General features: G+C 36.7%; 1 protein-coding gene across 2 annotated transcripts in view; it reads right to left on the reverse strand.

Annotated features, from left to right (window-relative positions):
• The window catches only part of GABRB1 (gamma-aminobutyric acid type A receptor subunit beta1), a 362319-nt gene that overhangs the window by 230530 nt on the left and 108054 nt on the right, over window positions 1-23735 (reverse strand). For both annotated transcript variants that reach the window (XM_028092550.1, XM_028092549.2), the window contains exon 4: window positions 14505-14725. In XM_028092550.1, the coding sequence (XP_027948351.1) occupies window positions 14505-14725 (221 nt within the window). The remainder of the gene's footprint in view (window positions 1-14504; window positions 14726-23735) is intronic.

Raw genomic sequence — 23735 nt, forward strand, 5'->3', positions numbered from 1 at the left:
CGAGACTGAGTAAGGGACCCTGAGACACGCAACCAGTAAATGGTGGGGCTTTCTTTTCTGATTCTAAAGCTTAAGTTCTTTCCTTTCCACCAGCCTACCTACCTCTCAAGAGATACTAGTAAGAAGGCATTAATTCCATTTTTAAATGTAGGACAAATGTTTATAGTACACCTTCTTCACTTTGGGCTCACAAAATCAGACAAATGGAACTGACATATTCCTTGAAAACTTCACACGTTGATCTTCTGTTAAAAGCAACACAGAGTAAGGAGCACTTGGGTAGCTGAGTCAGTTAAGCGTCTGCTTTTGGCTCAGGTCATGATCTTGGGGTCCTGGGATTGAGCCCCAGTTTGGCTCCCTGCCCAGTGGTAAGTTTGCTTCTCCCTCTAGCCACCCCACCAACCCCCAGCTCATGCTCTCTCTCTTGAAACTCAAGCAACTATAGTAGCATCTCATCTGTGGCTCTAAAGATAAAAAGATCTAAGAGTGCTAATCTTCAGAGATTCTTTAGAGATTTACTGTCTGCATAGGGACAGAGTTCCCTGTCCTTTGCCATATCAGCTATGTTTCTCTGGACTGTCAATGTTGTTCTCAAGATGTGTAATCCAGGACTGAGAAAAATAATCCAGTCAAGACCTGACATTGTGATAAACCCTGTATTTCTATTAGAATAGTGGTTAAGCATTTAGGCCAGGAAATCAGATTGCTTGATTTCAAATTCTGGCTCAGTCACTTTCCAGCTATATGATCTTAAATAAGTTTTTTAACTTGTGGATGCCTCAGTTTCCTCATTTTAAATGGGAGAAAATGGGAACACCCATCTTAAGAAGTCATTGTGATGATTAAATGCTACCACCACATTGAGCTACTATGTGAGTCTGTACCCATAACTTTGCTTTCTCTCCTATTACAATAAATGAATTGCTCATGCTCTTATCTAAGGCTAAGCTCCACTTTGGCAGGAGTAGTAGATCCCAACCCTTCTTGACTAATCTGACTGCACAAAAGCCATAGTCAGGGAGATACAGTTAAAAGCAAGATTGAGGTTTAAAAGTAATAAGCAAAATGGTAAGTGCATCATTTGCGTAGTATGTGCTGACTGTGGTATGCATTATGGGAAAAGAAGTATGAAAAATAGACTGTTCTCAAAAGATGCTACAGTGTTTGTGGAGATGAGACTAACATAGTAAACAATAGTTAACTGGGGAAGACGTTTCATAATTAAGGGCTATCTTTGAAAGTGGTTCCAAGTTCTGTATAACTATGGGGAAGGAGACCTATGAGGTTTAATGTAGCTAGAGAAGACTTTTGGGAAAGGGGTGATCTCTAAATTGGGTCTTGGACGCTGAGCAATGCAGTGATAAAAAGAGAGGAAAAGAATTTTCATTGATTAGTTAAAAAGAAGGGGAACTGCTGAGAGAGGCTAGGAGATGAGAATCAATCTAGTAATTAAGGAAAGTAAAAAGAAACCCACACTTGCAGTGTAAGCCTTCATGGTTGGACAAAATCCTAAATGAGGCTGTGTAACAAGGGTCAATCTAATTGTGAAGTGTCATGAATGTCTGGAGAAAAGTTTTGACTTGATGTGGTAGGTAATTGGGAATTAATAGGTTCCTCAGCAAGAGAACGGTGTGATGCAATGGCGCTTTATTGAAACAAATCTGTTGGTGGGCTGCAGGATAGAATAGAAAAAGAAGAGATGTAAGAGAACTGGTAAAAACCCCAAGTAAAGAAAGCCTGAATTTGGTCTTTATGAGCATTTGGCCTAAAGCATTCCTAAGCAAAGGTAATATAATATTAAAAATAACTTTTATAATTTTGACTTTTATGATTTTTTTTTATCTGCAAGTGACTTGCAGATGTAATGTTATATTTGGAAGCATTTAATCAATAATTCTAATTTTGATCTCACAGTTTTTTATTTTGAAGTCATTAAGCTTTGCTTTTCATGTCTCATATATTTTCACAAAACGTTGAAATGCTGGCAGGCCCTGGAACCTGAGCCTGTCATGCTTGAGAATAAAATATTCTTGAAGAGATGAAGTTCCTTTTTCCTGGTATTGTCCACTCTTTAACTGAGAAGGTAGAAAAAATTCAAATTATGTATATATGGTCATGGCACCTTAAGCAGCACTCATGAATCTTTAGGATTTCACTTTAGTTATCAAAGTATAATGACCCAGATTTTCAAAGCAATCAGTTGTTTGGATTCTAGAGAAATACATTTATCCATCTTCAGTAATCCTCTGATGTTTAGGAAGAACAGAGAATTCTGCTTTAAGCAACTTTCTTCCAAAAACAGGGATAAAAATGTGAGGATTTAACAAAAAATAAAAACTGTATTTACACTATCTATTGTTATTGTTATTGAAGTGTCTACCACTGCTTTGCAATTAGAAGGAAATGGATCAGGAAGCTCTATGGGCTCCAGCTCCTAGTGGTTTCATTATAGGTGGGCTTTGCCCCCATGGCTCTATCCCTGTCTTTATTAAAAAGAAGAAAACAAGGCTTAGGAAAGAAAAACCTAAAGTTTTCCTAAAAGATATAAAAAGTGAGGATCAATTCATTGGACAAAGAACTACTTCTTTAATATAACTTTTATGTCCTGGAAAGGACAAAGCGTGCTCTACTTGGATTAACAGTACTATTTCCAAACAGGAGGGAAACGTGGGCTATGTAGGAAAACATCTTTTCCCCAAAATGTGTTTTGTGGTTTAACACTCTGAAGGATGAAGCATTAATTCTAGTAAATATTGCATTCATTGTTCCATTGCTTCTTTTAGATGTAATTGGGCAATATTAGGTTTACTGCAAATAGGTACTATTAACACCAGTGAGATTACTGATGTTGGTATAAAAAATAAGTTAATATCTTTCTAAGAGATAGATCCTTAAACAGAATGTTTTCTATTGAAGTTTAATGGCATATGGCTACTTCCAGAAGTTCACCATGACATTTCTGTTCTGGTCTAGAATAGACTACTGCTTCCATAATGGTATGGAATGCTGCATAATCTATAAGCACCATAATCCATTACATTGGTCACTCCACATCTGGAAAGTTATAGTATCATAATACTGAAATATAAGAAGTGACATATCAGGCTTAGTATTACTTGTGATAGACAAACCAAGGTAGAATTTTAGGTTTAAGAAACATACTCCCGCTTCCTTTTGGTATTCAAAATGAGAAGCTGAATTTCAGTATAGCCAGCTGGTGGTTTCTGGGGTGTCCATTTCACAATCTGAGACACACACTGAAAGGGAGGCTAGCTTTCACTTGGTGCCTGAAAAGATTAGTAAAGAAAATTTAGACCTTTATTTTGATGATGACCATTGGCATGTCTACAACATGTGTTTGTTATCTATGTGTGCATATACCACAAGTTTTAAGCAAGGTAAGTCAGTACTCATCAGGCCCTTCCTATGTACCAGAGAATGGTGTAAGTCCTTTACTGTATTAACTTACTTAACCTTAGTAATACCCCACAAGATAAGTAATATTGTTATTTCAATTCTATCCAATGAGGAAAGATCATTGTAGGTGGAATGTGGTTAAGCATTTTTATATTTTAATAAAATCCCTAGCTTAGATGCATTTTAATGTCTGTTTTTTAAAGTAATAGTTTTCCACATACAGAATTAATAAAAGTTTTCTTTAAAAAATATATATACATACATATATAAGCAAAAAATGAGTCAATAATTTTGGATGATATGCAGTTGTGGCAAATATCCTGGAAGTGGTACTAAAATACTGAAGCTGGAAATGATGGTTTAATGGAATCAGCTGAGGGTCCTGGAGATTACTTTTAAAAATTTCACCAATGGTTGTCAAACCTAATGCATCTTCTTGGATGTGGTGTTGTTTGTCATATCATAACTAGTATCTAAATGTATGTCACCGCTTTAAGATATTTGGTTTTCCTTTTCTTTTTTGTTTCCTTCCTTCCTGCCTCCCTCTCTCCCTGCCTCCCTGCCTTCCACCCCTCCATCTTTCTTTCTTTCTCCTTCTTACATGTTTTTCTCTTGTTCTTTTCTTCTTTCCTGAGAGTATTATTCCATGAGAGACTCAATCAAGGTTAAGAATTTCAGGAGATGTATTTTTTTTAGATAATTTATGGTCACCGTTTTTACTTAATCCTCTACATTAATTTAATTAAGTAGGTTTAATAATAATGACACATCCACAGATCACATGGGCACACAATAGTTATAGTAATTGCATAATTATTTAAATTGGTCTTTTAGTACCTGAATTAGTCGCAATACCATATTTATCAAAAAAGAGACTATAACAAATATTGAATCACAAAAAGTTTTTCATATCTAGATAAATGAATAAAGAACATTAAAAATAAAAATAAAAACTTTGAACAGCAAAAATAGCAGCCCTTTTACTGAGGAATGTTTCAAATAGCCTTCTCGGTATGCCACTGATGAAACTCTAAAATATAAGTCAACTACAGGGTGAGGGGAATAGCAATACTATGATCTTTGGTGGAAATTGTAAAGAGAGGCTCCAGGCATTCTTCCTAATAGAGTGAGCTACCTATTCTTTATGCATGGCCTGTTTTGTCTCTCTTCATTTGAAGTAAGAAGTTTCTTTCTCTTAACAGGATGCATTTGTCAATATCATCCAACCTTCCTCTGCAAACACTGCATCAGCCCACATATTTATTCTCTACAGTCAACTCAACAATATCTTTGCCCAGCATATCTCACAGGAAGCCCGGTGTGATCTGTCCAGGACTCCTGAATGTAATCATAACTGCTTCTATATAGAAAATCCGTAGGAGAGAGAAGTAATTTTTTCAGGGTGTACAATCAATGTAGAGAGCTAATATGAAATCTTTAGGACCCCAACTGCTTTAAATATCCGTAGTGGTGAGTTTTGGGTTTTTTTTTTTTCCTGGACCACTATTATCAAAACAATTGCCTTTACTTTTTACTTTGCTTTATCATGAAGACCAAGGCAAGATGAGATGATCCTCCAAAGAATAGTGGGAAACTCTGTTTTTCTTTTATATTCAATAAATGTAGTCATTGATTTTATTCTCACGCACAACCCATGGTCAGACACTGTCAAGAACATCAAAAAATCGATTCAGAGTCAAGCTAGGTAAGCAAATACAGTAGGGGAGTTCTCAAAATCCCTCTTAGGCCACAGGTTTCTGGTTAACATTAGATTCATTTCTGAAACCTGAAATTTAGAAGCTTCTCTTTGGAATTCGGAGTCATTTGCATGTGTTAGAAAACCTGACAAAGTTATGTACATTTTCTAAAGCTCACACACTTGGCAGAGTTATTCCCATTTATGCTGTGTACCCTCTCCAATTATTTTCATTTCTGTAATGGTGAGCAATGAAAGCATCAGACATAGGTGACTGTCTTCCCAGCAATAATCTGCAGGGAAAGACAAGCTTAAACAGCACAGAGAAAAGCTTCTCTGTGTGCTTTACTCTGTGCAGGGGTTAAGAATGCAGGCGGATATGAGGAAAGTTGGATTAAAATCTGCTTTCATCATTACGGTGGCTTTGTAAAATCACTTCCCGAGATACAGAGTAGTGGGTATACTGTGCTACCTTCCAGCCAAGGTGGTGACTATGTGTGCATGTCTGTTACATTAGAAGGAAAATCTTAAAGCAAATTAAAATGTTATGGGGGAAGAAAATGGGAGTCAGGAGCACAGTGAAAGTAAGACTTCTTTTGTTACATTGTTTGACTTTAGAACCATGTAAATGTTTTATATAATTATGAAATAGAATTAAATCAAATGTAAAAAATCCAAGCCAAAAGCCAAATGCACTTCTTTAAGTGGAAGTTTAACCATATAGTAAGGCACTGAAGTTTAAAATGTAACTAAAAAAAGTAATTCTACTCTATGTCCCTAATAGGATACACCCTAAAGGCAAAATCACTGTGAAGAAATTTTAAGCTGTTTTTGGTAATCCCATCATTAGTAACAATAATGTTGGTATTTTTATTTAAAAACACATATATGCATATATATTATATATATAACAGGATAATCTAAATAAATAATCATGTTAATACATTAGGAATCAATTTTTTTTCCTGGTACTTTCTTTTTATTAAGGTTTATGTAACTACATTTTATGTGGAACATTTTCATTTAGCCTTTTTTTTTTAAATAGCTATCCATTCATTTATTGAACAAATGTTTGTTTGAGTTCCCAGAAGTTGTCTGCTAAAATATGATAACACTTCCCATACTAGCAGGTTGGAGTTTTTTATTTTTTGTTTGTTTTGTTTGTTTGTTTTTAGGGTGGCTGCATAATGTATCTTTCTTTTTAAAAATATTTTTAAATTATTTTTAAAAAAGATGAAAGAAACAAACATAAAATCAAAGAAGTTGAATGAAAGCCCTGTAATTTTAAATTTGAATCAGAAATATCAATACAAACTTGTGTAAGGTGATGTATCAGAAGACAAGGGAGCTATCAATGACTACTGAGGTCATGTTGAAACAGCTCAGGAGTAAACTTAAAGGGGGTTCCAGTGGCCAAAGACAAGACAACATGAGGACTGAAAGTAACAAGAGTTGCAGGGAACTGGAACAGGCATACCTATTTCAACCCGTGACTTCATAAGGATACACACACAAGAAAACAACAAAATGCCAAACCTCAGTGGTCACATTTGGGAGATTCTAGGGAAACGACTAGCTATTTTGAAAACTACTAAATAAAGGGAAACAATCAAGCATTTATGCCGTCTTCACTGCAACAACTTTATTTCAGGATTACCCATTAGTCGATGAGGGAAAGTTCTTGCTTAGAGAATAATCTAGTTGATAAATAAAGAAGGTATGATAGAATATCGCCATTTTGTAATTTCTAAATCGGTTTGGGCAAAGACTATCAGTGGCTGCTAAAATTGTCATGGGCTGAGTTGTGTCCCCCTGAATTCATCTGTTGAAGTCCTAACATCCAATACCTCAGAGTGTGACCTCATTGAAGGTAGGGTCTTTATGGAGGTAATCAATTTAAAGTGAAATCATTATGGAAGCCCTAATCCAATATGACCAGTGTCTTTTTAAAAAGAGGACACAGAGATACACACAGAAAGAAGGCAATATGAAGAGACACAGGGAAAAGCCAGTCATTCTAAGAAGAGAGGCCTAGAACCAATCCCTACCTCAGAGCCCTCAGGAAGAACCAACCTTGTTGATTCCAGAATTGGGAGACTACAAATTTCTGTTGGCACCCATTTTGTGGTACTTTGTTACAGCAGTCTCAGCAAACTAATACAATTACATAAAAATTAACAAGATTATTATAAGGGATAGATCAAGTTGTCAATGCCTGAATCTGCTCATCAATCTTCGCATCACAAACAGAGACAGGCAGGCATTTTGTATCTTCTGCTAGAAGTGGACAATACGACTTACGAAGCAGTCTTGTCAAAGCCAAACAAAACAAATCTGAATCTGGTCAAGCTTCAAATAGAGGGCACAGAGAGACACATTTACAACAAGGGGATGTAATCACAAAAAATAACTTTTTTTAAAATAAGTTTGGAGGGAAATAAAGGAACAGTGAACAGAGTAAAAAGATTTTAGATATTTTATCTGTCAAATGAAATGTGTGTACCTGTTTGACCTGTTTGACCTTGACAATAAATTATGAGGCAAGAAAAGTTACTTTAGATTCTCTTGGTGTTGGTATATAGCATAATAATAGTACATGATTCATAGTGTTGTGGTAAAGATCAAATATGACAATAGAGGTAGAGCCCTTAGCATAGTATAGTCTCAATTATTTATATAGTTGGGTATTAGCACTTTTATATACTTGGATATTTGTATAGCACTCATGCATAGTATAGTTGCAGTTATTTATATACTTTGGTGTTGGCTAAATTCCTTGATATAATTGCCATCAAGGGGAGGAGGGTAGGGGGATGGGTTAGCCTGGTGATGGGTATTAAAGAGGGCACATTCTGCGTGGAGCACTGGGTGTTATGCACAAACAATGAATCATGGAACACTACATCAAAAACTAATGATGTAATATATGGTGATTAACATAACAATAAAAAATTAAAAAATAATTGCCATCAATATTAAATGCTGTAATATTTATTATTTATTCTGTATGTGTTTACGATATGTGCACACAAGCCCACATAACACTCAACATACTTACAAGGTCCAATCTGAGCCAGTATTGGGCCAAATGAACTTTCACTATTCATTCCACTCCCCATTCTCACATAACTCCTTAAAACCACCTGGCCCCAAACTCACCTTTGGTAGAAGATGCAGGAAAGAAGCATTGTGACTCTTGGAAAGAATAGCCAAGGCAAGGGTTAAGAGGGAAAGGCAAAAGGAAGGGCAGTTTTAAGAAGGTTAAGTATTCCACTAAATACGCTCCCAGATTCAGTCATTCTATGCCTGCCATTTTCAGGAAAGATAAACACCGTCTTTCAGCATCCACAGGGTCAGACCTTGGAGAGAATCAGTGTTTGCAGCCAGCTGAATCATGTTTGGACAAGAAGCAGAACACATCTGGTGATTAATAGTGATAATTGCTCTTTGGTTAAGAGCCATCATTTAGATATAGGAAATGTTGCAGCTGACAACAATTGTGAGTCAGGTGACTGCATCCTACAAATTTTCATTTCAATCTTTCAAACATCTATTTGGTTTGAGAGAGAGGATCAAAGGTTAAGGAAATACAGAGCACATTTTCAGCAGATATACAGTCTTGTTGGTATCACAGGAAAATAACCCTAAGTAAGAAACAGAAAGATATAACATCAAAAGAGTGTTACAAATATCATGGGCCTACGTGAGATTAAAGCAAAATAAGGTATCAAATCAGAGAGTTTTTATTTGGTTAAAAAGATTGTGAAAGTCCTCGTGGAGAAAGTGGAACTTCAGAGAGGTTTTTAAGAAAGAGGAGTAAGGTGGAAGAAGTGGTGGAGTGAGGGAAAGAGAGTTTGGGGCTAGAGAAGGGAGAGCATTTCAGCAGTTGTCAGATAAAGTACAGGATGCCTAGTTAAATTTGAATTTCAGATAAATAGCGTATAGTTTTTTAGTATAAATATGATCTATTTGGGTCATACTTGAGTTTGAAATGCCCTGAATGTGTTTAGAGAAACAGGTAAGTGGTTTTATAAAAGTTTAGGCTTCATAGAGGAAGGAAATGGGTGATGATGTGGGAAAGTTGTTTCGGTCACATACAGACGTTTTAGATTACAGACAGAAGGAAAATGTGATTTTATGGGGACTGTGGAGACATTTTTTTTTCCCCCTGTAGGAGTGATATGATCTGACATGCACTGTAGGAAAAATAAGATGGCAGTGATGAGAACAAGAAAAATTGAGATAGGAGATTGGCCAGGAAGTGACAGAGAGTGAGGATGTTAATTTAGATGATGGAAATGGTTTGTAAATGGACATGGCTGAGATACAGCAGAGCAGAAGCAATAGATTGGATCTCAGAACAAAAGAGATGCGGAGTCAAAACTGCCTTCAAGTTTATTCCTATTGACTTGGAGGATGACGATTTTTGTTAACAGATGTATAAGGAGGAGAATCTGGTTTTAGAAAAAAACAGATAATAGGAAATAGGGGTCATGTCAGGAGGATCTGGCCAGGTGGGCGTCCAGATACAGATGCTCAGTAAGCAATTACAAATATTTTTCTGAACTCAATAATTTGGGATTTTAGATATTTAAGCTGTCACCTTAGTGAGTTGGTCAAACCTCAAGGAATCCCGCTGATTCACCATTAGAGGCCAGAGAGGAACCAGTGAGGGAAGAGCAAAAAGACCAGAAGAAGAGCAATAATGAAAAAACTGTGCCAAGTCTTGGAAATCCTGAAGTCCAGGTCAGTCACCACTCTTAAAACATTCAGAGAACCCAAGAGTATAGATTGAGAACCAGCAACGGTGCTGGTAATTTTGGAGAGTTCTTTCAGGAAAGTAGCATGGGTGGAGCCATGGTTTTTGAGACTGAGCAGTAAATGGTGAGAGAACAGAGGAAACCAAAGATGTAAGATGTGAGAAGATTGGTGTTTGAGGACAAAACCAAGGGGAAGGAGCCAGGGGGGAGGGAAGACTGAAGATTTGCTAAAAGAATGGAGCAAAGTCTGAAATGAGTGTGCAGCAAGAAAATTAAATGCATATGTGGAGAGATTGGCCTTCGAAAGAGGAGAAAATCATCCTCAGAGTTAAATGGAAGGGAGGAAAGACCAAAGTTTAAGATTTTGATGCCATGACGCTGAGGCATTTGGTTGTTCGGTCTCCACGTTTGAGTAAGGAAAGAAATGCCATTATGTGCTTTGAAAGGAGCAGGGTGGAGCGGTCGAGGGACACAGACATAAGTTCCAGTCTCCTGCCACAGCTTACAGCACATCACAGACATCTTTTATGTAGATCTCGAGCAAAATGGAAGAAGAAGTAATAGTGAGTGTGGCACTGCTCCTTGGTACAATGCATTTAGTCACAGCAGAAGTAACCTGGTAGCAAAAAACATAAGGAATGGAGTCTCCTCTATTTACTGCGCGCCAGCCACACAGCAGCCTGGCTACCTCCAAAAGCACTAGACTCCCATCAGACACCATTCTGTTATTTTAAAGCGTTATCACAACTGTGTGGCCTTCCTTGCGTGGCAAGTCTGATCTGACACAGTTCACAAAAATAGAAAACCACCAATTTTATTCCTGTGGCTTCCTACCCATTGTTTGAGCATCTCATAGTGAGTCTGAATACAGAAACATCGTTATTTAGTTTAGTGATATGGTCTTGTGATTATGGAATTCCTGGTTGAAGGGGCTTTCAGTTATATTCAGAAAATCCCATTGATCCCATCAATGCCAAAAACAACCCATTAGTGTATGGTCTCATTTCATAATGACTATTAGCTGGACTTATGGAAAAGGATAAGGCAAGAATTTCTTTCTCCTCATTATCCATGTCTAAATTAGGAAAGCTATAAATATGCCAATACATATGTTATATGATAAGGATTTTCTAGTACATGTGCTTAGGAAGTAATACATGGCAGTTATCCTTGAAAAGGCAATTACAAAGAAAAAATGCAGATCGTCATTTCTAAGACTAAGAAATGTTATATCGGAAGAATTAAAATAAACATGCCTGAATATATAGGACCATAGAAGCAATGGAAGTTAGATTTGGAAGGGAATTTAGGGAGAATTTTATGCAATCTCTTCCCTTTAAGACTGAGGGATCTGAAGCCCAGAGGAGAAAATAGCTTCCTGAAGAGTACAATCTAGTTCAGCCACAAGTCTTCTGACCCACAGTCACTGCAGAGTTTCCCTCTGCCACAGTGACAAATTTCTGTCAGGCTTCTGAGGAATTATTTCCAGTGCCAGAATAGTGAATATATGGCATATACTGGGCACTCAATGAATTTTTTTTAATTATTTATTTTGAGAGAGGGAGAGAGAGGGAGGGAGCACTGCGTGAGCAGAGGGAAAGGCACAGGGGGAGGGAGAGGGAGGGGAGAGAATCTCAAATGGATTCCCCACTTAGCGCGGAGCCTGATGTGGGGCTTGATCTCAAGACCATGAGATCGTGACCTGAGCTTAAACCAAGACTTGGATGCTTAACCGACTGAGCCACCACCCAGATGCCCCTGAATGGTTTTTTGTTTTGTTTTTTTTTTTAATTGGACAACTGTATCTCTGTTTTGGTCACTGATGCCCCTGGGAATTAGAGAATCACCCTCCATGTGCAGTTTTTCCAGCAGCTAATGAGGCTATATAAGGCACAGTGACTTAGAAAAATATAATTTAGAATTAGCCATGTATTAACACAATCATTATTTCATGAGAATTTCCCAATTATGTATCAGGGATTATTAATCCATTATTGCAGGTGATAGAACTAAGACTCAGTAAATTTGTGTCACTTGTTCAAGGCAAACAATCAGAAATGTTGGAGTTTGAGCCCATTTTTGGTCCTTTGACTCCAGATGTCATGCTTTCTTTGCTATATCTTATGGTTTCTCCAGGATGTTTATAAACTCCAGGAAAAGAAAAACAAACCTGTGGGGGGGAAGAGATAGGGAAGAAGACAAGGAAGGAGAAATATCAGAAATGGTGTGAAGCTCTTATGGAGAACGCTGGTGCCAAAAGAGATCAGAGTTCACATAATAAAGGAAGGATTTGTGTTTATCTTTAGGAGATCTGCCTGGGGGCTCCAAGCCTGGGTTGGCTCCAAAGAGGAGAAAGCAATCTTGTACAACTTGGAAGGAGGTGTTGACTTTTAAATGTGTATGAAAGGCAGTGGGTAGGAAAAGCACATGTATGGGAATCAGGATACCTAGATTTTAGTCCCGATTCTGCCATTACTTTGTTGTGCCCTTAGAAAAGGCCCTTCTTGTTTTGTGCCTCAGTTTTATCAGTTTACAATGAGGTGTGTTCAACTTCATGGTTCTCAAATATCTTTCTCCCTTTCCATCAATTCCCATTGGTAGAGGCTACCAATAATTTGAGAAATGCCTGAAGTGAGACTCTGTAAACTGAGAATGCAAACTACTTTCTTGCCTATAAAAAACCTGGTTCCTTTTTCTTTTAAACAAAAAAAAACTTTTTATACATTCTTTACTAATCACATATAGTGATTTTACATGTAATTGATTAGCTTGCTACATTGGGTTATGGAATTATTCTATATGGAATAATTTGTCCCTTTACACCTTGGTTATATCCGATAGAAGTTTCATAGGTGACAAAAAATTACAACTGATTTCCAGTGAAGGTGCCATCATTAATGATCACTACTGATCTTGGATTAGGAGATTTTGTCAGTAGTAACTATCAATATACTAAAGGGAATTGTTGGTTTATTTTACCATTTTTCTGAGAGATTTTTAGGTCAGAGATTTTAAACTAGAATTGAAAGCTCTTGGGGTACTGAAAAAGTTGGAGAAATTACAAATGTTATTTTGCAACTAATGCTGTTTTACTATGCAAATGAAGTCCAAATCTATCAACTAAATAATCAACCACCGGGTTAAGTTCAGAAGTTTTAGTGCAGAACTTAGTGCAGAAAAAAAGGGCAGTTTTTTTCACTTGCATATTGTTTTTGGGTATTCGTGAATATACAGAAATTAACTGTAGCATTTTATCCCTTGTCTAGAGTTTTAGCTTGGTGTGGATGGTGTGTGAAGAATTTTAGGGGGCTTATGAAGACCGTGAATTAATGGGAAAATTTGGCTCATACGTGAGTTTGTGAATATAGCTCTCATCAGCTTCTCAAAGATATCACAAAGGTAAAGAACCACCACTCTACATATCCTACAATAACCTGCCACAATTCAGGTATTTCTTTGGTAAATGGGAAGCTGATTTGAATTATAGCTCTAAAATTTTTAATAAACCCTTAACCAAATGAGGGTTAATAATAAACCACTACAGGTGTATCATACCTCTTTTATACTTGACACTTAAAAAGCCAAATAAACAAAATAAAACCCATTATGGTGCAAAACATTTTGATATAAATTAAAGGTAACCTAAATAAATGAAGGTATATCATATTCATGGATTAGAATATTAGATAATTTTAAGATATTCATTCTCCCTAAATCGATCTACAGAGTCAATGCAATTTCAATTTTAATTCCAGCAGACTTTTTGGGTAGAAATCAACAAGTTGATTCTAAAAGTTATAGGAAGAAGCACAAGGCCTAGAATATCCATAGCAATCTTAAACAATAAGTACAAAGTTGGAGGATTTACACTATTTTATGATTTACCGTATAGCTATCATAATTAAAATAGTGTGATACTGCTTGTGGATAGACAAAAAGAACAATAGAACAGAGTAGAGCCCAGAACTAGACCCCCCACTTATCCAGTCAAAGGCACCAGCACAATCTGGTGGGAAAAGAAGAATCTTTTCAGTAAATTATATAACTGGATATTCATATGGAAAAAATTGAACCTCAACCCTTACCTTACATGAAAAACAAAAATAATTCAGTATGGATCATATACCTAAATACAAACACTAAAAGAGGGATTAAGGAAATGAAAACACTACGAATCTTCTCAAAGTCACCAAAAATTATTTTCCTACTTCTTCAAGATATTGTTTCCTAATTCTCTTTCATAATTAAGTAGCCATACCCAATACTTAGAATACATTTCAGTTCAGTCTGGGTGGCTCTGAGATAAGCAATCGCTAAAAAAAGATTTAACTTCTACAATAAGTTAGATATGAAATCTGACAAACATACATTTTCTTATTACTCTGTTTATTATTGGAAGTTCAGGGCAAATAATTCACTTACCTTTGATGAACAAAATTGCCTAGGTTTAGCTCCAGTGATTCCAAAAGAGATTTTCCAGTCTTTAATATAATTTTGTTACAGAGATGAGAGTGTCTCTATATTCTCCTACTTGCTTCTCTTCCCACTGCCCATTCCCAAAAGTAAAAAATAAAACCTAACAACAAGAACAACAACAGTAACAGTGAACCATGCAACACAAAGTCATTTACCGGAGTCCGTAGAGAACCGTTCCATCAGGATGCAGTCGGATCATTCGATTTTTCACCGTAACCCCATGCACAAATGATTTCTTGTCATTCAGAAAGTAGGTGTCTGGCACCCAGAGTTGGTCAGCTACCCTGTTGTCTAACGTGAGGTTTAGCGGGATTCCAGAATAAGAAAGCCTTTTGTCTTTCCAAGACTGCTGGAAATACATGGTGAGTGTATAATCCTGTGAAACAAATGAAACAAAAAACCAAAAAATTTGGTCATCATCATCATCATCATCATCATCATCACTGTCATCATCACGATCATCATCAAAGGCCTTTCGTCATGAAAGTGATAGTCTGTGGTATCATATGTTCCCAAAGATCCACTGTCCTGCTCTCCCCGAAGTTACACCTGAATACAAGGAAATTTGCACCTTCAGGTATAGGGCAACCAACAGGTTAGAAGTACCGGCGCAATAATTGAAGGCATGCACAAGTGTTCACTCCAATGTAGGTTAAATCCATTTAGTTGAATTTTGAGGTTTAAAGTTAAGGTAATGGTCATGGGGTAGCTCATAAAGGAAAGTTGTGCTGAGAGATCCATGTGCACAAAAATCTACCTCTGGATTATATTTATGGTACTATTTTGGGGGGGGAATGTGTGCTCAATAATAACTAAAGAATGATGCACTTAAAAGGAGAAGGTGTTTTCCAAATTGCAAATGCCTTTTGAATGAATACTGCTCTTTGCCTTATGAAGGTCATCAATTACCATTATCTGGATCTTTCTAGCAAATTACAACTTGCCTCCTGGTACTGAAAAATAGTTTATAAAGCACATTTTGATGGAGACATTTATTTGGCCTGAGAACTGATATCAGTGGTGGAACTGCTCAACTATTTCTCTCTTATCTCATTCCTGCTTTGTTTTAAGAACTGGTTTGACTTCAGAGCTGGGTTCGTATTTGAGTTTGTTTCCTCACTTCTTGTAAAAGATAACACTAAAGACATCCCTTTCCATTTTTTTTTTCCTCCCAGATTTCCCCTGGCAGTGAGAGACAGGAAGATTTGGGCTCAATAAATAGATCAAGCTACTAGAGAAAACCATGATGATTATCTGAGTTTTAGTTGTCTGTTTTTAAAGAGCTCCAGTAATACAAAATGGAATTGTCCATTAAAAAGGAGAAAATAGTGTACACATGAGTAATCTGTGCCTAGATTTAAGTAAGTGTGTGTGCATGGGTGCATGGGTGTGCATGTGTGTAGACCTTTTCCCTTCCTTTTCTGGAAACTGTTTTGTTTCCTGTGGAAAGAGAACTGTAGGCATGCAGTGAGATCTCTGCTCTACACAACTCCTACTCTGTTTTCACTAAATACTGGCTAAAAATCACATCATGGTTTGAAATTAAAGCAGTAATTTATTACCCTATTTGCAAGAAGAAGTAATTCAGTGCAAAGTATTTCTGCTTGTATTATGTTACATTTGGAAGTGGGTGATGTGGCACAAGTACCCTTCAGAACTTTTCTTATGTATTTCTAGCATTATTATTCTAATCTATGACCTGATTCCATGATAAATGGAAATATGGACATGAGATTGATAAACTTAATGAAAACTTTTTTGAAGAGAATGATAATCATGGTGATAATGATGAACATTATGTAAAGACTTAAAATGCAGCCATATCTCCTTTTGTACTATTTGTATTATAGTGCACGCATAACAATAATCTCTTTCTCCTGGAGACTGTTCTGTGCTCTGTGGTTCTCCTAGCTTTTCATATCTATTATCACATTTTGTTATTACAACCTTGTGAGATAGGCAAATTCTCTCTGAGAGAATTTATTATTTACATGTCTGAGAGACTATTTGCTCTATTTAAAATAAATTATTCTAGCTGCATCTTAATAGAAATATTAACAGTGACATCTGTCTATGACTTGTCTTGGTGTATTACATTTTTAGATGGAACAGAAAGACTTAAAATTGCTGTATTTTGTCCCCTCATTCAACAGATTTTCTATTAATTCTTCATTAGTCCAAAGTGCAAGCACTCAAGGAAGGATGGAAAATTTTTCAGAAAGAAATTAAAGGTAACGATACTTTGAACAAGAACACTAAAACGATTTTTATTTGACATGTACTTATAATTGTTCAGCCAGCTTTCTCAAGTATGCAAGCTACTCTGTGAGAGGAAGAGCGACATATTTAGAAACTATGGGCCATGGGGGATTCTCTAACACTGACGCAAATTAATGGGATTAATGGGTGTGAGTTGGCTAACGAAATTGGTCAGGCTAATTCAGGCATGAGAGAATTTGATTCATTGAAGAAAAACAAGAGAGAGGATACCAAATCAGTAGTGCTCGATTACACTCCAAAAGGGCATATTTTTAAAATCTAAAAATGTTAGGGGAATAAGACAATATTTATAATAAATAAAAATAATTCTTGTGGAGAATAAAGGTTAAATCAGTGGTTTTAAACCCAGGACAATTTTGCCCCCAGAGGACATTTAGCAATGTCTAGAGACAGTTTTGGTTGTCACAACTGGGAATGTGTGCTACTGGCATCTGTGGGTAGAGGCCAGGGATGCCTCCCAACATAATGCACTACACAGCACAGCCCCCACAACAAATAATCACCTGGCTCAAAATGTCAATAGTGCCAAAGCCAAGAAACCCTGCCTTAGATGGAAATATCTTTCCTTTCAGTATTAATAAAATACTTCAAAATCCTTTATCACTATTTATCATGAAAAATATGTATATTAACAGGTCTACCTGAGCTTTTAACGTATTCCTCAAAACTTTTGTGCCAGGGAATTCTGGCATTAGATGGTTTATAATTTGCCACTTTATCATAAGAAATCATTTGATAAAAATCCATTTTCTAGCCCTGGAATAAGGAAAAGGGGTTATGTGTTTTATTGAGGTCTGCTTCTTACCAGAATGAGCTCTGAGACTTTATAGTGGGTTGGAAAAGTGAGTCTTTTATGAGCTGCCTCCATGATCAGCACACATCTCAGGCTAGCTTGTTAGGGAAGAGATAAAATATTGCTTTAACATCCGGTAATATTGCATCCACTCAGAAAGAGGATATGAACGATCCCTTCTTTTCAAAGTATTCTTTTTTTTAAAGATTTTATTTATTTATTCATGAGAGACAGAGAGAGAGAGAGAGAGAAGCAGAGGGAGAAGCAGGCTCCCCGCTGAGTGGGGACCCCACTTGATCCCAGGACCCCAGGATCACGACCTGAGCCAAAGGCAGACGCTTAACCATCTGAGCCACCCAGGCGCCCTCAAAGTATTCTTAAGAAAGGGAATGTGTGTGTGTGTGTGTGTGTGTGTGTGTGTGTGTGTGTGTATTAAAGAATCAATGCTCCTACACACATTTTTATTTTATCTTTCATAAATTTGAATAAACATTATAAAGCATTCCAACCACAAATCCTTGTTCCCTGTAAAATATTCATGCCAGTTTAGTTTTCCCCAAGAGCTGATTGTAGTAGAGCTGTGCATCATTGCCTGCCAGGTCTAGGGTCCCTTCTGTGAGGGAAACTGCCCTGCTGACAGTTCCTGCTGATTGAACAAGGCCACATTCTATATTTCATGATCCTGTCCTCCTCCCACCGTGGAAGAGAGAGTAGATACCTGACTTAAAAGCAGCTGATCTACAGGCAGGAAATAAATCTGTGCCTGGCTCAAAAAGATGAGATGAACCAATCAGAGTCCTCTCCCAGAAATTAGCTCTTGTATAAAGAATCCGAGACAGGAGCTGTAGGACTAAATGCAGAAGTCATGACCTAGAACTAGGGTGCACTGCTATTGTGTGGTTGTGAGAGAGGAGAGACTGCGAATAAAGAGAGGAAGCCGGCCTGCACAGAAAGAAAGAGAACGGAGAAAGATGCAAAAACTAGCCAGAAGATGAAGAGTCTGACATCGTCAGAGAATGAATGAGTGAGTTCAGGAAGGCTTTTACTTCCTATTTCTAGTTCTCATGAGGTGTGGACATGTGGACATGTTTGATACTTTCAATTCCCAGGAGCCCTTTTCGTGTTACTACAATAAATTCCACTTTCTTTGTGCTGAGTTATTTTCATTTTTATGTTCTCTGACTAGAAAAAGCCATAATAATGATGCTGATCAACATCCATATCAGAATCTCATTAAGAACAAATTGCACATATTAAGGAAACCCAACAAAACCTCAATCATCTGGCCCATCTTCCTGATTTCGATAAAGGGAGCTATTATGAGAAACCTGAAACCCAGAGATGTTAAATGGCTGAAAAACAAAAGGGAGACACATTTGGCTTTGTTTATTAACCAGAAGAGCAAAGAGGGAGAAGGAAAATGTATTTTACTTCTATCAAGACAATTCCCTAGCCAACCCAATGACAATTATGAAGAAAAGTAACCTGGAGATCGGTGTGTATGCTGGCAATGAGTCGTATAGATTATAAGGATAGGAAAAAAAAAAACCATACATCTTGCATCTCATGCAAAGTTTAGTGGAAAATGGCCGGACAAATAAACCAATTTAAGTTGTGATTGAAATGAATCACACAACATCTGTTTCTAATGCAAGCTCCTGTTTAAATGAATGTTTTTGTATCAGTGTCTGATGAATCACAGACCTGTACCCCTGAAACAAATAATACATTATATGTTAATTAATTGAATTTAAATAAAATAAATGAATAAATAAAATACACGCATTCTCATTGTTTCCAAAGCCCATGTTCTCATTCATTATTTTTATTTTTTGCCAACTGTAGCCTCATGACATGCCTCAAAGAACATAGTCTTCTTTACCTTTTTCTCATCCTAAATAGCCCCATTTGGTTTATCCATCTGTGTAGTCAGAATTTTTGTCAGTCTTGTGTTCTGTTCGGAACAATTCTGGAATTGATCCACCTTGTGGGAGAAGTTATGGGCCTATATTAAAACAGAGGCACCGCAGAAGATCACCTGGGCACACTGTTATACATGAACACATGTGTGACATGGATGTGACAGCTGGAGAAAAGCACTTGGGTTCTGAGGCAATGAACTGCATGACACCACCACTGTTGGAGACTAAGACTGTACAGTATAAGAATTTCAGCATTTGTAATCTCATACCTACTGTAGAAGCTCTAAAGATTTATTGTCTTTAAAAATATAAAAGCAGATCTGTGATTCAACAGTCTTGCACAATCGGAGGGGGAGATTAACCATGAGAGACGATGGACTCTGAAAAACAAACTGAGGGTTCTAGAGGGGAGGGGGCTGGGGGGATGGGTTAGCCTGGTGATGGGTATTAAGGAGGGCACATTCTGTGTGGAGCACTGGGTGTTATGCACAAACAATGAATCATGGAACACTACATTAAAAACTAATGATGTAATGTATGGTGATTTACATAACAATAAAAATTTAAAAAATATAAAAGCATTTTTCTATACAAAAACATCCAATTCTTAAAATGGATATGATAAAATTAATGTTTCATACAGTGACAGTTTAAATGTCTTATATTCTAAAATCTGAATAATCGGAAGCTCAAATAATTAGAGTTATTTCCCTGGTAAGATATATTGAAATGTTGGACCTGAAGTGGGGACAATTTTCTAGAAACTTCTGGGTCAAAAAGATCTTAGATTATTAGAATGACTGATCCATTGTGTCAACATTTCATGACTGTTTACTATATTTAAAGATTTGTATTATGCCAGTTGCTGAGGAGAAAAAGTGGGTTGATACATTTTTCTTGCCTGCCTCAAGGAACTCACATGTCAGTGGGTGTGACTCAGCACTGCCTAGTCCCAAGCCACCCTGCTGTCCTCTGTAGTCTTCACAGTTCTCCAATCACCTATGTAACCAGCTCTCTGCACCAAATTCCCTCCACTTCAAATACTCAGAGAATTCGGAATAGTTCCACTTGTTTTCATTGGCAGCTGCCTACTCAAGGAGACAAGCTTATTGAGTAGGAGGATATCAGTTTAACAAGCTCTGGCATTAACCTAGGGAATAGAGAGCTAAGTCAGAGTTGACTTAACACAGCACTGAAGGGGAGGCGGAGAAGATGAAAAATGTGTGAAGCAGTGAAGTTAGGAGAGAGCATCAGGGATGACCCCTGGGTTTCTGACGTAAGTAAGTAGATAGATAATAAGAATTGAAAATCTGGGGCTGAGGATGACTAATGTATTTCAGGCCTGTTTGTGTTGTGGGTGTCAGTGGCATTTGCACACAGAGCTGCCAAGTGAGTAGTTATGGACCAGGATATAGGAAGAGAGGGCTCAGAGGGAAACAAAGCCATGTGAGTCACAAGTGAGAGATGAAGTCCTGGGAATGAATTGGCTCACCATGGTGACAGTATAAGGTGAGAAGATAGAACCCCTGGGAAATTTAATTCTGCGATTAGTCACTCACTCCTTTGAGCTCCCACAACTTTGCTCCTATTTTGATTGTAGTACTTACAGTTATTTCCCAGTCCCACAGATTTTGAGCTCCCCAAGGGCAAAGGATTTTTATTTTATTTTATTTTTAATTTTTAGTTCCTAGCATAGTGTGCAGTAGATAGCATGTGCTCTGATATGTTAGCCGAATGTGAATTAAGTAGTGCTGTGTGTTTGTAGCACTGGATATAAGCACTGAGTATGTTATTGCAAATTCATCTTATTACATTCCAATTTTCTGAAAAACTTATCATCCTTAGATAATATATATGGGGACTTTCAGTTAACCAAAATAATTACCCAGATTTTTTTCTCTAACTAATCAAGATTAATGGGTTTATAATTCCCACTAACATAGGTAACTCATAAATTTCTAGGAAGTGAGAAAAGGATATGGAGTTTAGAGTAATTTTGCTCTTCAGGAATGAATTAACAGTGACTCTCTACAAAATACTAATAGACATTTTGAATATATCAAATGAGATTTCATTGATACTTTCAGTAATAACTTGTTAATTTTGGAAGTATAAGGCTATTTATGCCAAAACTTTAAAAATGGACTGTATTCAGTGAAACTCTTGATCTCATTTACAAATTGGTCAATATTCAAAGTTATCAGTAAAGTATAAGATAGGTGATTAATTCATCAAGAGAATAATTCATAAACATTACTGATGTTTGAAACCACATAACTAATTACATATGTTTGACACACTAGGTTTTTTCAAAGTTCCTTAGTTCCAGAGATTCCTAGAAAATTAGTGTTTCCATTTTCTCTAACATTTAAGTAAGAGCAGAAATAAAATCAGATGCATGGAGGATCTAGTGGAACATTCAGAATGTGGTAGTTTTGGCTGACCATCCTGAGTTGAACTATGAATATATGACCAGAATGGTAACCATTAGGTGGTATGCATGGCAATTCTAGAAAACTAAGCTATGGAGTGATATAAGTTGGGAAAAAATATGAGAATCAGAAAACCAAGATTCTATCAAAACACATACTACTTAGAAGAGATGGAAAAAACTTTGTGATCGTTTTCTAGCCCAGGAAGGTAGTCTTCTCTTGTGAATTGTGATCTTGTAATGTGAACAGAGCTTAAAATGGAGCAATCAATAAAAAGATTCTATTATGTTTTGTTGGAAGAGAATGAGATCTTAGTAACTCTTAAAATTAATAGGGCGGAAGGGAGGAATTATTATGGGATACAGTGATCTCTCTCAAGAGCCAAGTATTTTCAATATCTCTTAGAGCTGTCACTTACCCTTCCAGGAAGGAATCTTTTGGAAACTCTCAGGAGCTTTATTTTCAGACTTTCTAATAGGAAGATGGATTTCCATCAAATTATCATGCAAAAGAGACTATAGGTAATGGTCTCTTGGGAGTCCCTGGGGAACTCTCAAAAGAGAACGGGTAGCCAAATTATAGTGCCCAAATGTCAACTTTATCTTGTTTGCTCTCTTACTCCATCCTCTCTTTTCTGTACCATTTGCTTTGTTTAGTTTTAATTTTACATTCAGAGACTATCAACACTTGATGGCTATTTTCCTTTCTATCTGCTTTAAAAAAAATAAGATCATTCTACATGTACTACCTTTTTATCATGAAAATTAGTACCTTTTCTCTACAGCTATTTATTTATTCGTCGTCTATTTGTTTATTGTTTATCAAGATCTCTTACTCCATCCTACTTTGTTTCACTAACTAGTTGGTAACTTGGTGGGCAGCCTTTTATATGTTTGCTCATACTCATAAAATTATCTAGGAACATATATAGATATAGTTGGGACTTTTATCATTTAAAAAAATAGCATTATATTATTCACTTCTATGAATCTCTCTTTTCTTCTTTAAGATTTTATTTATTTATTTGAGAGAGAGAGATAGCGAGAGAGTGCATGAATAGGGAGGAGAGAGAGAAGCAGGCTCTAAGGGAGCCCGACTCGGCTTGATCTCAGGACCCCAAGATCATGACCTGACCTGAAGGCAGATGCTTAACCAACTGAGCCACCCAGGCGCCCTGGATCGCTCTTTTCTTAATGACAGCACAGAAATTCTTCCAAATCAATGGGTAGAGCTATAACTCATTCCATTTAGTGGATACACAGTGTACTATAGTATAGAAATTAATCATTATTCTATTAATGGTTATTGAGGTTATTTCAGGGGGGTTTTTTACAACTAAAAATAATACTGCAATAAATCTCTCTTTTTGATAGATAGATGTATCACAAGTACTGCTGTTTCAGACTCTTTTGCCTTGTATGATGCTATGTTCTGGAGCTTAATATGACAACTTGCTAAAGTAAATAAAAATAAAGCTATAGGCTAATGATGTACTATATGTTGGCTAACTGAATAAAAAAATAAAACTATAGGCTGCTCCTTTAGTACTATAATTTTCTAAATATTGAACTAAATTCAAATTTATAAAAAGCATTAACCAAGTAAGGCCTTAAAGTCAAGTTTATAGAACCAAAAAGCTACATCAGTTTCCACACTGGCCATCTCCAGTGGCTCAAACTCATTGAGCATCTGTTCAAACTTCTGTTGGTCTTTGACTGGATCTGGCTGAAAAGTGACTTGGCAGACACAGCTGCAGAGAAGGACCTTGGCAATGTAATACCATTTAATGAGAAAAACAAAACAAAACCAACCTCCAAACTCTAGGAATTTCTTTGGCAGTATAGAAAAAGTTGTTTGTGAATTCTAAAGCTAATAATTCTGATAAACTTAATATTCCTCTGATATAGTTTCACAGTTGTCAGTCATACCAAACATGCATATTTAAATAGACTTGCACTA

This window comes from Eumetopias jubatus, unplaced genomic scaffold (assembly GCF_037043125.1).
Source record: "Eumetopias jubatus isolate StellerSeaLion01/CBP00866 unplaced genomic scaffold, mEumJub1_p1.0 scaffold_2, whole genome shotgun sequence".
NCBI classification, from domain to species: domain Eukaryota; kingdom Metazoa; phylum Chordata; class Mammalia; order Carnivora; family Otariidae; genus Eumetopias; species Eumetopias jubatus.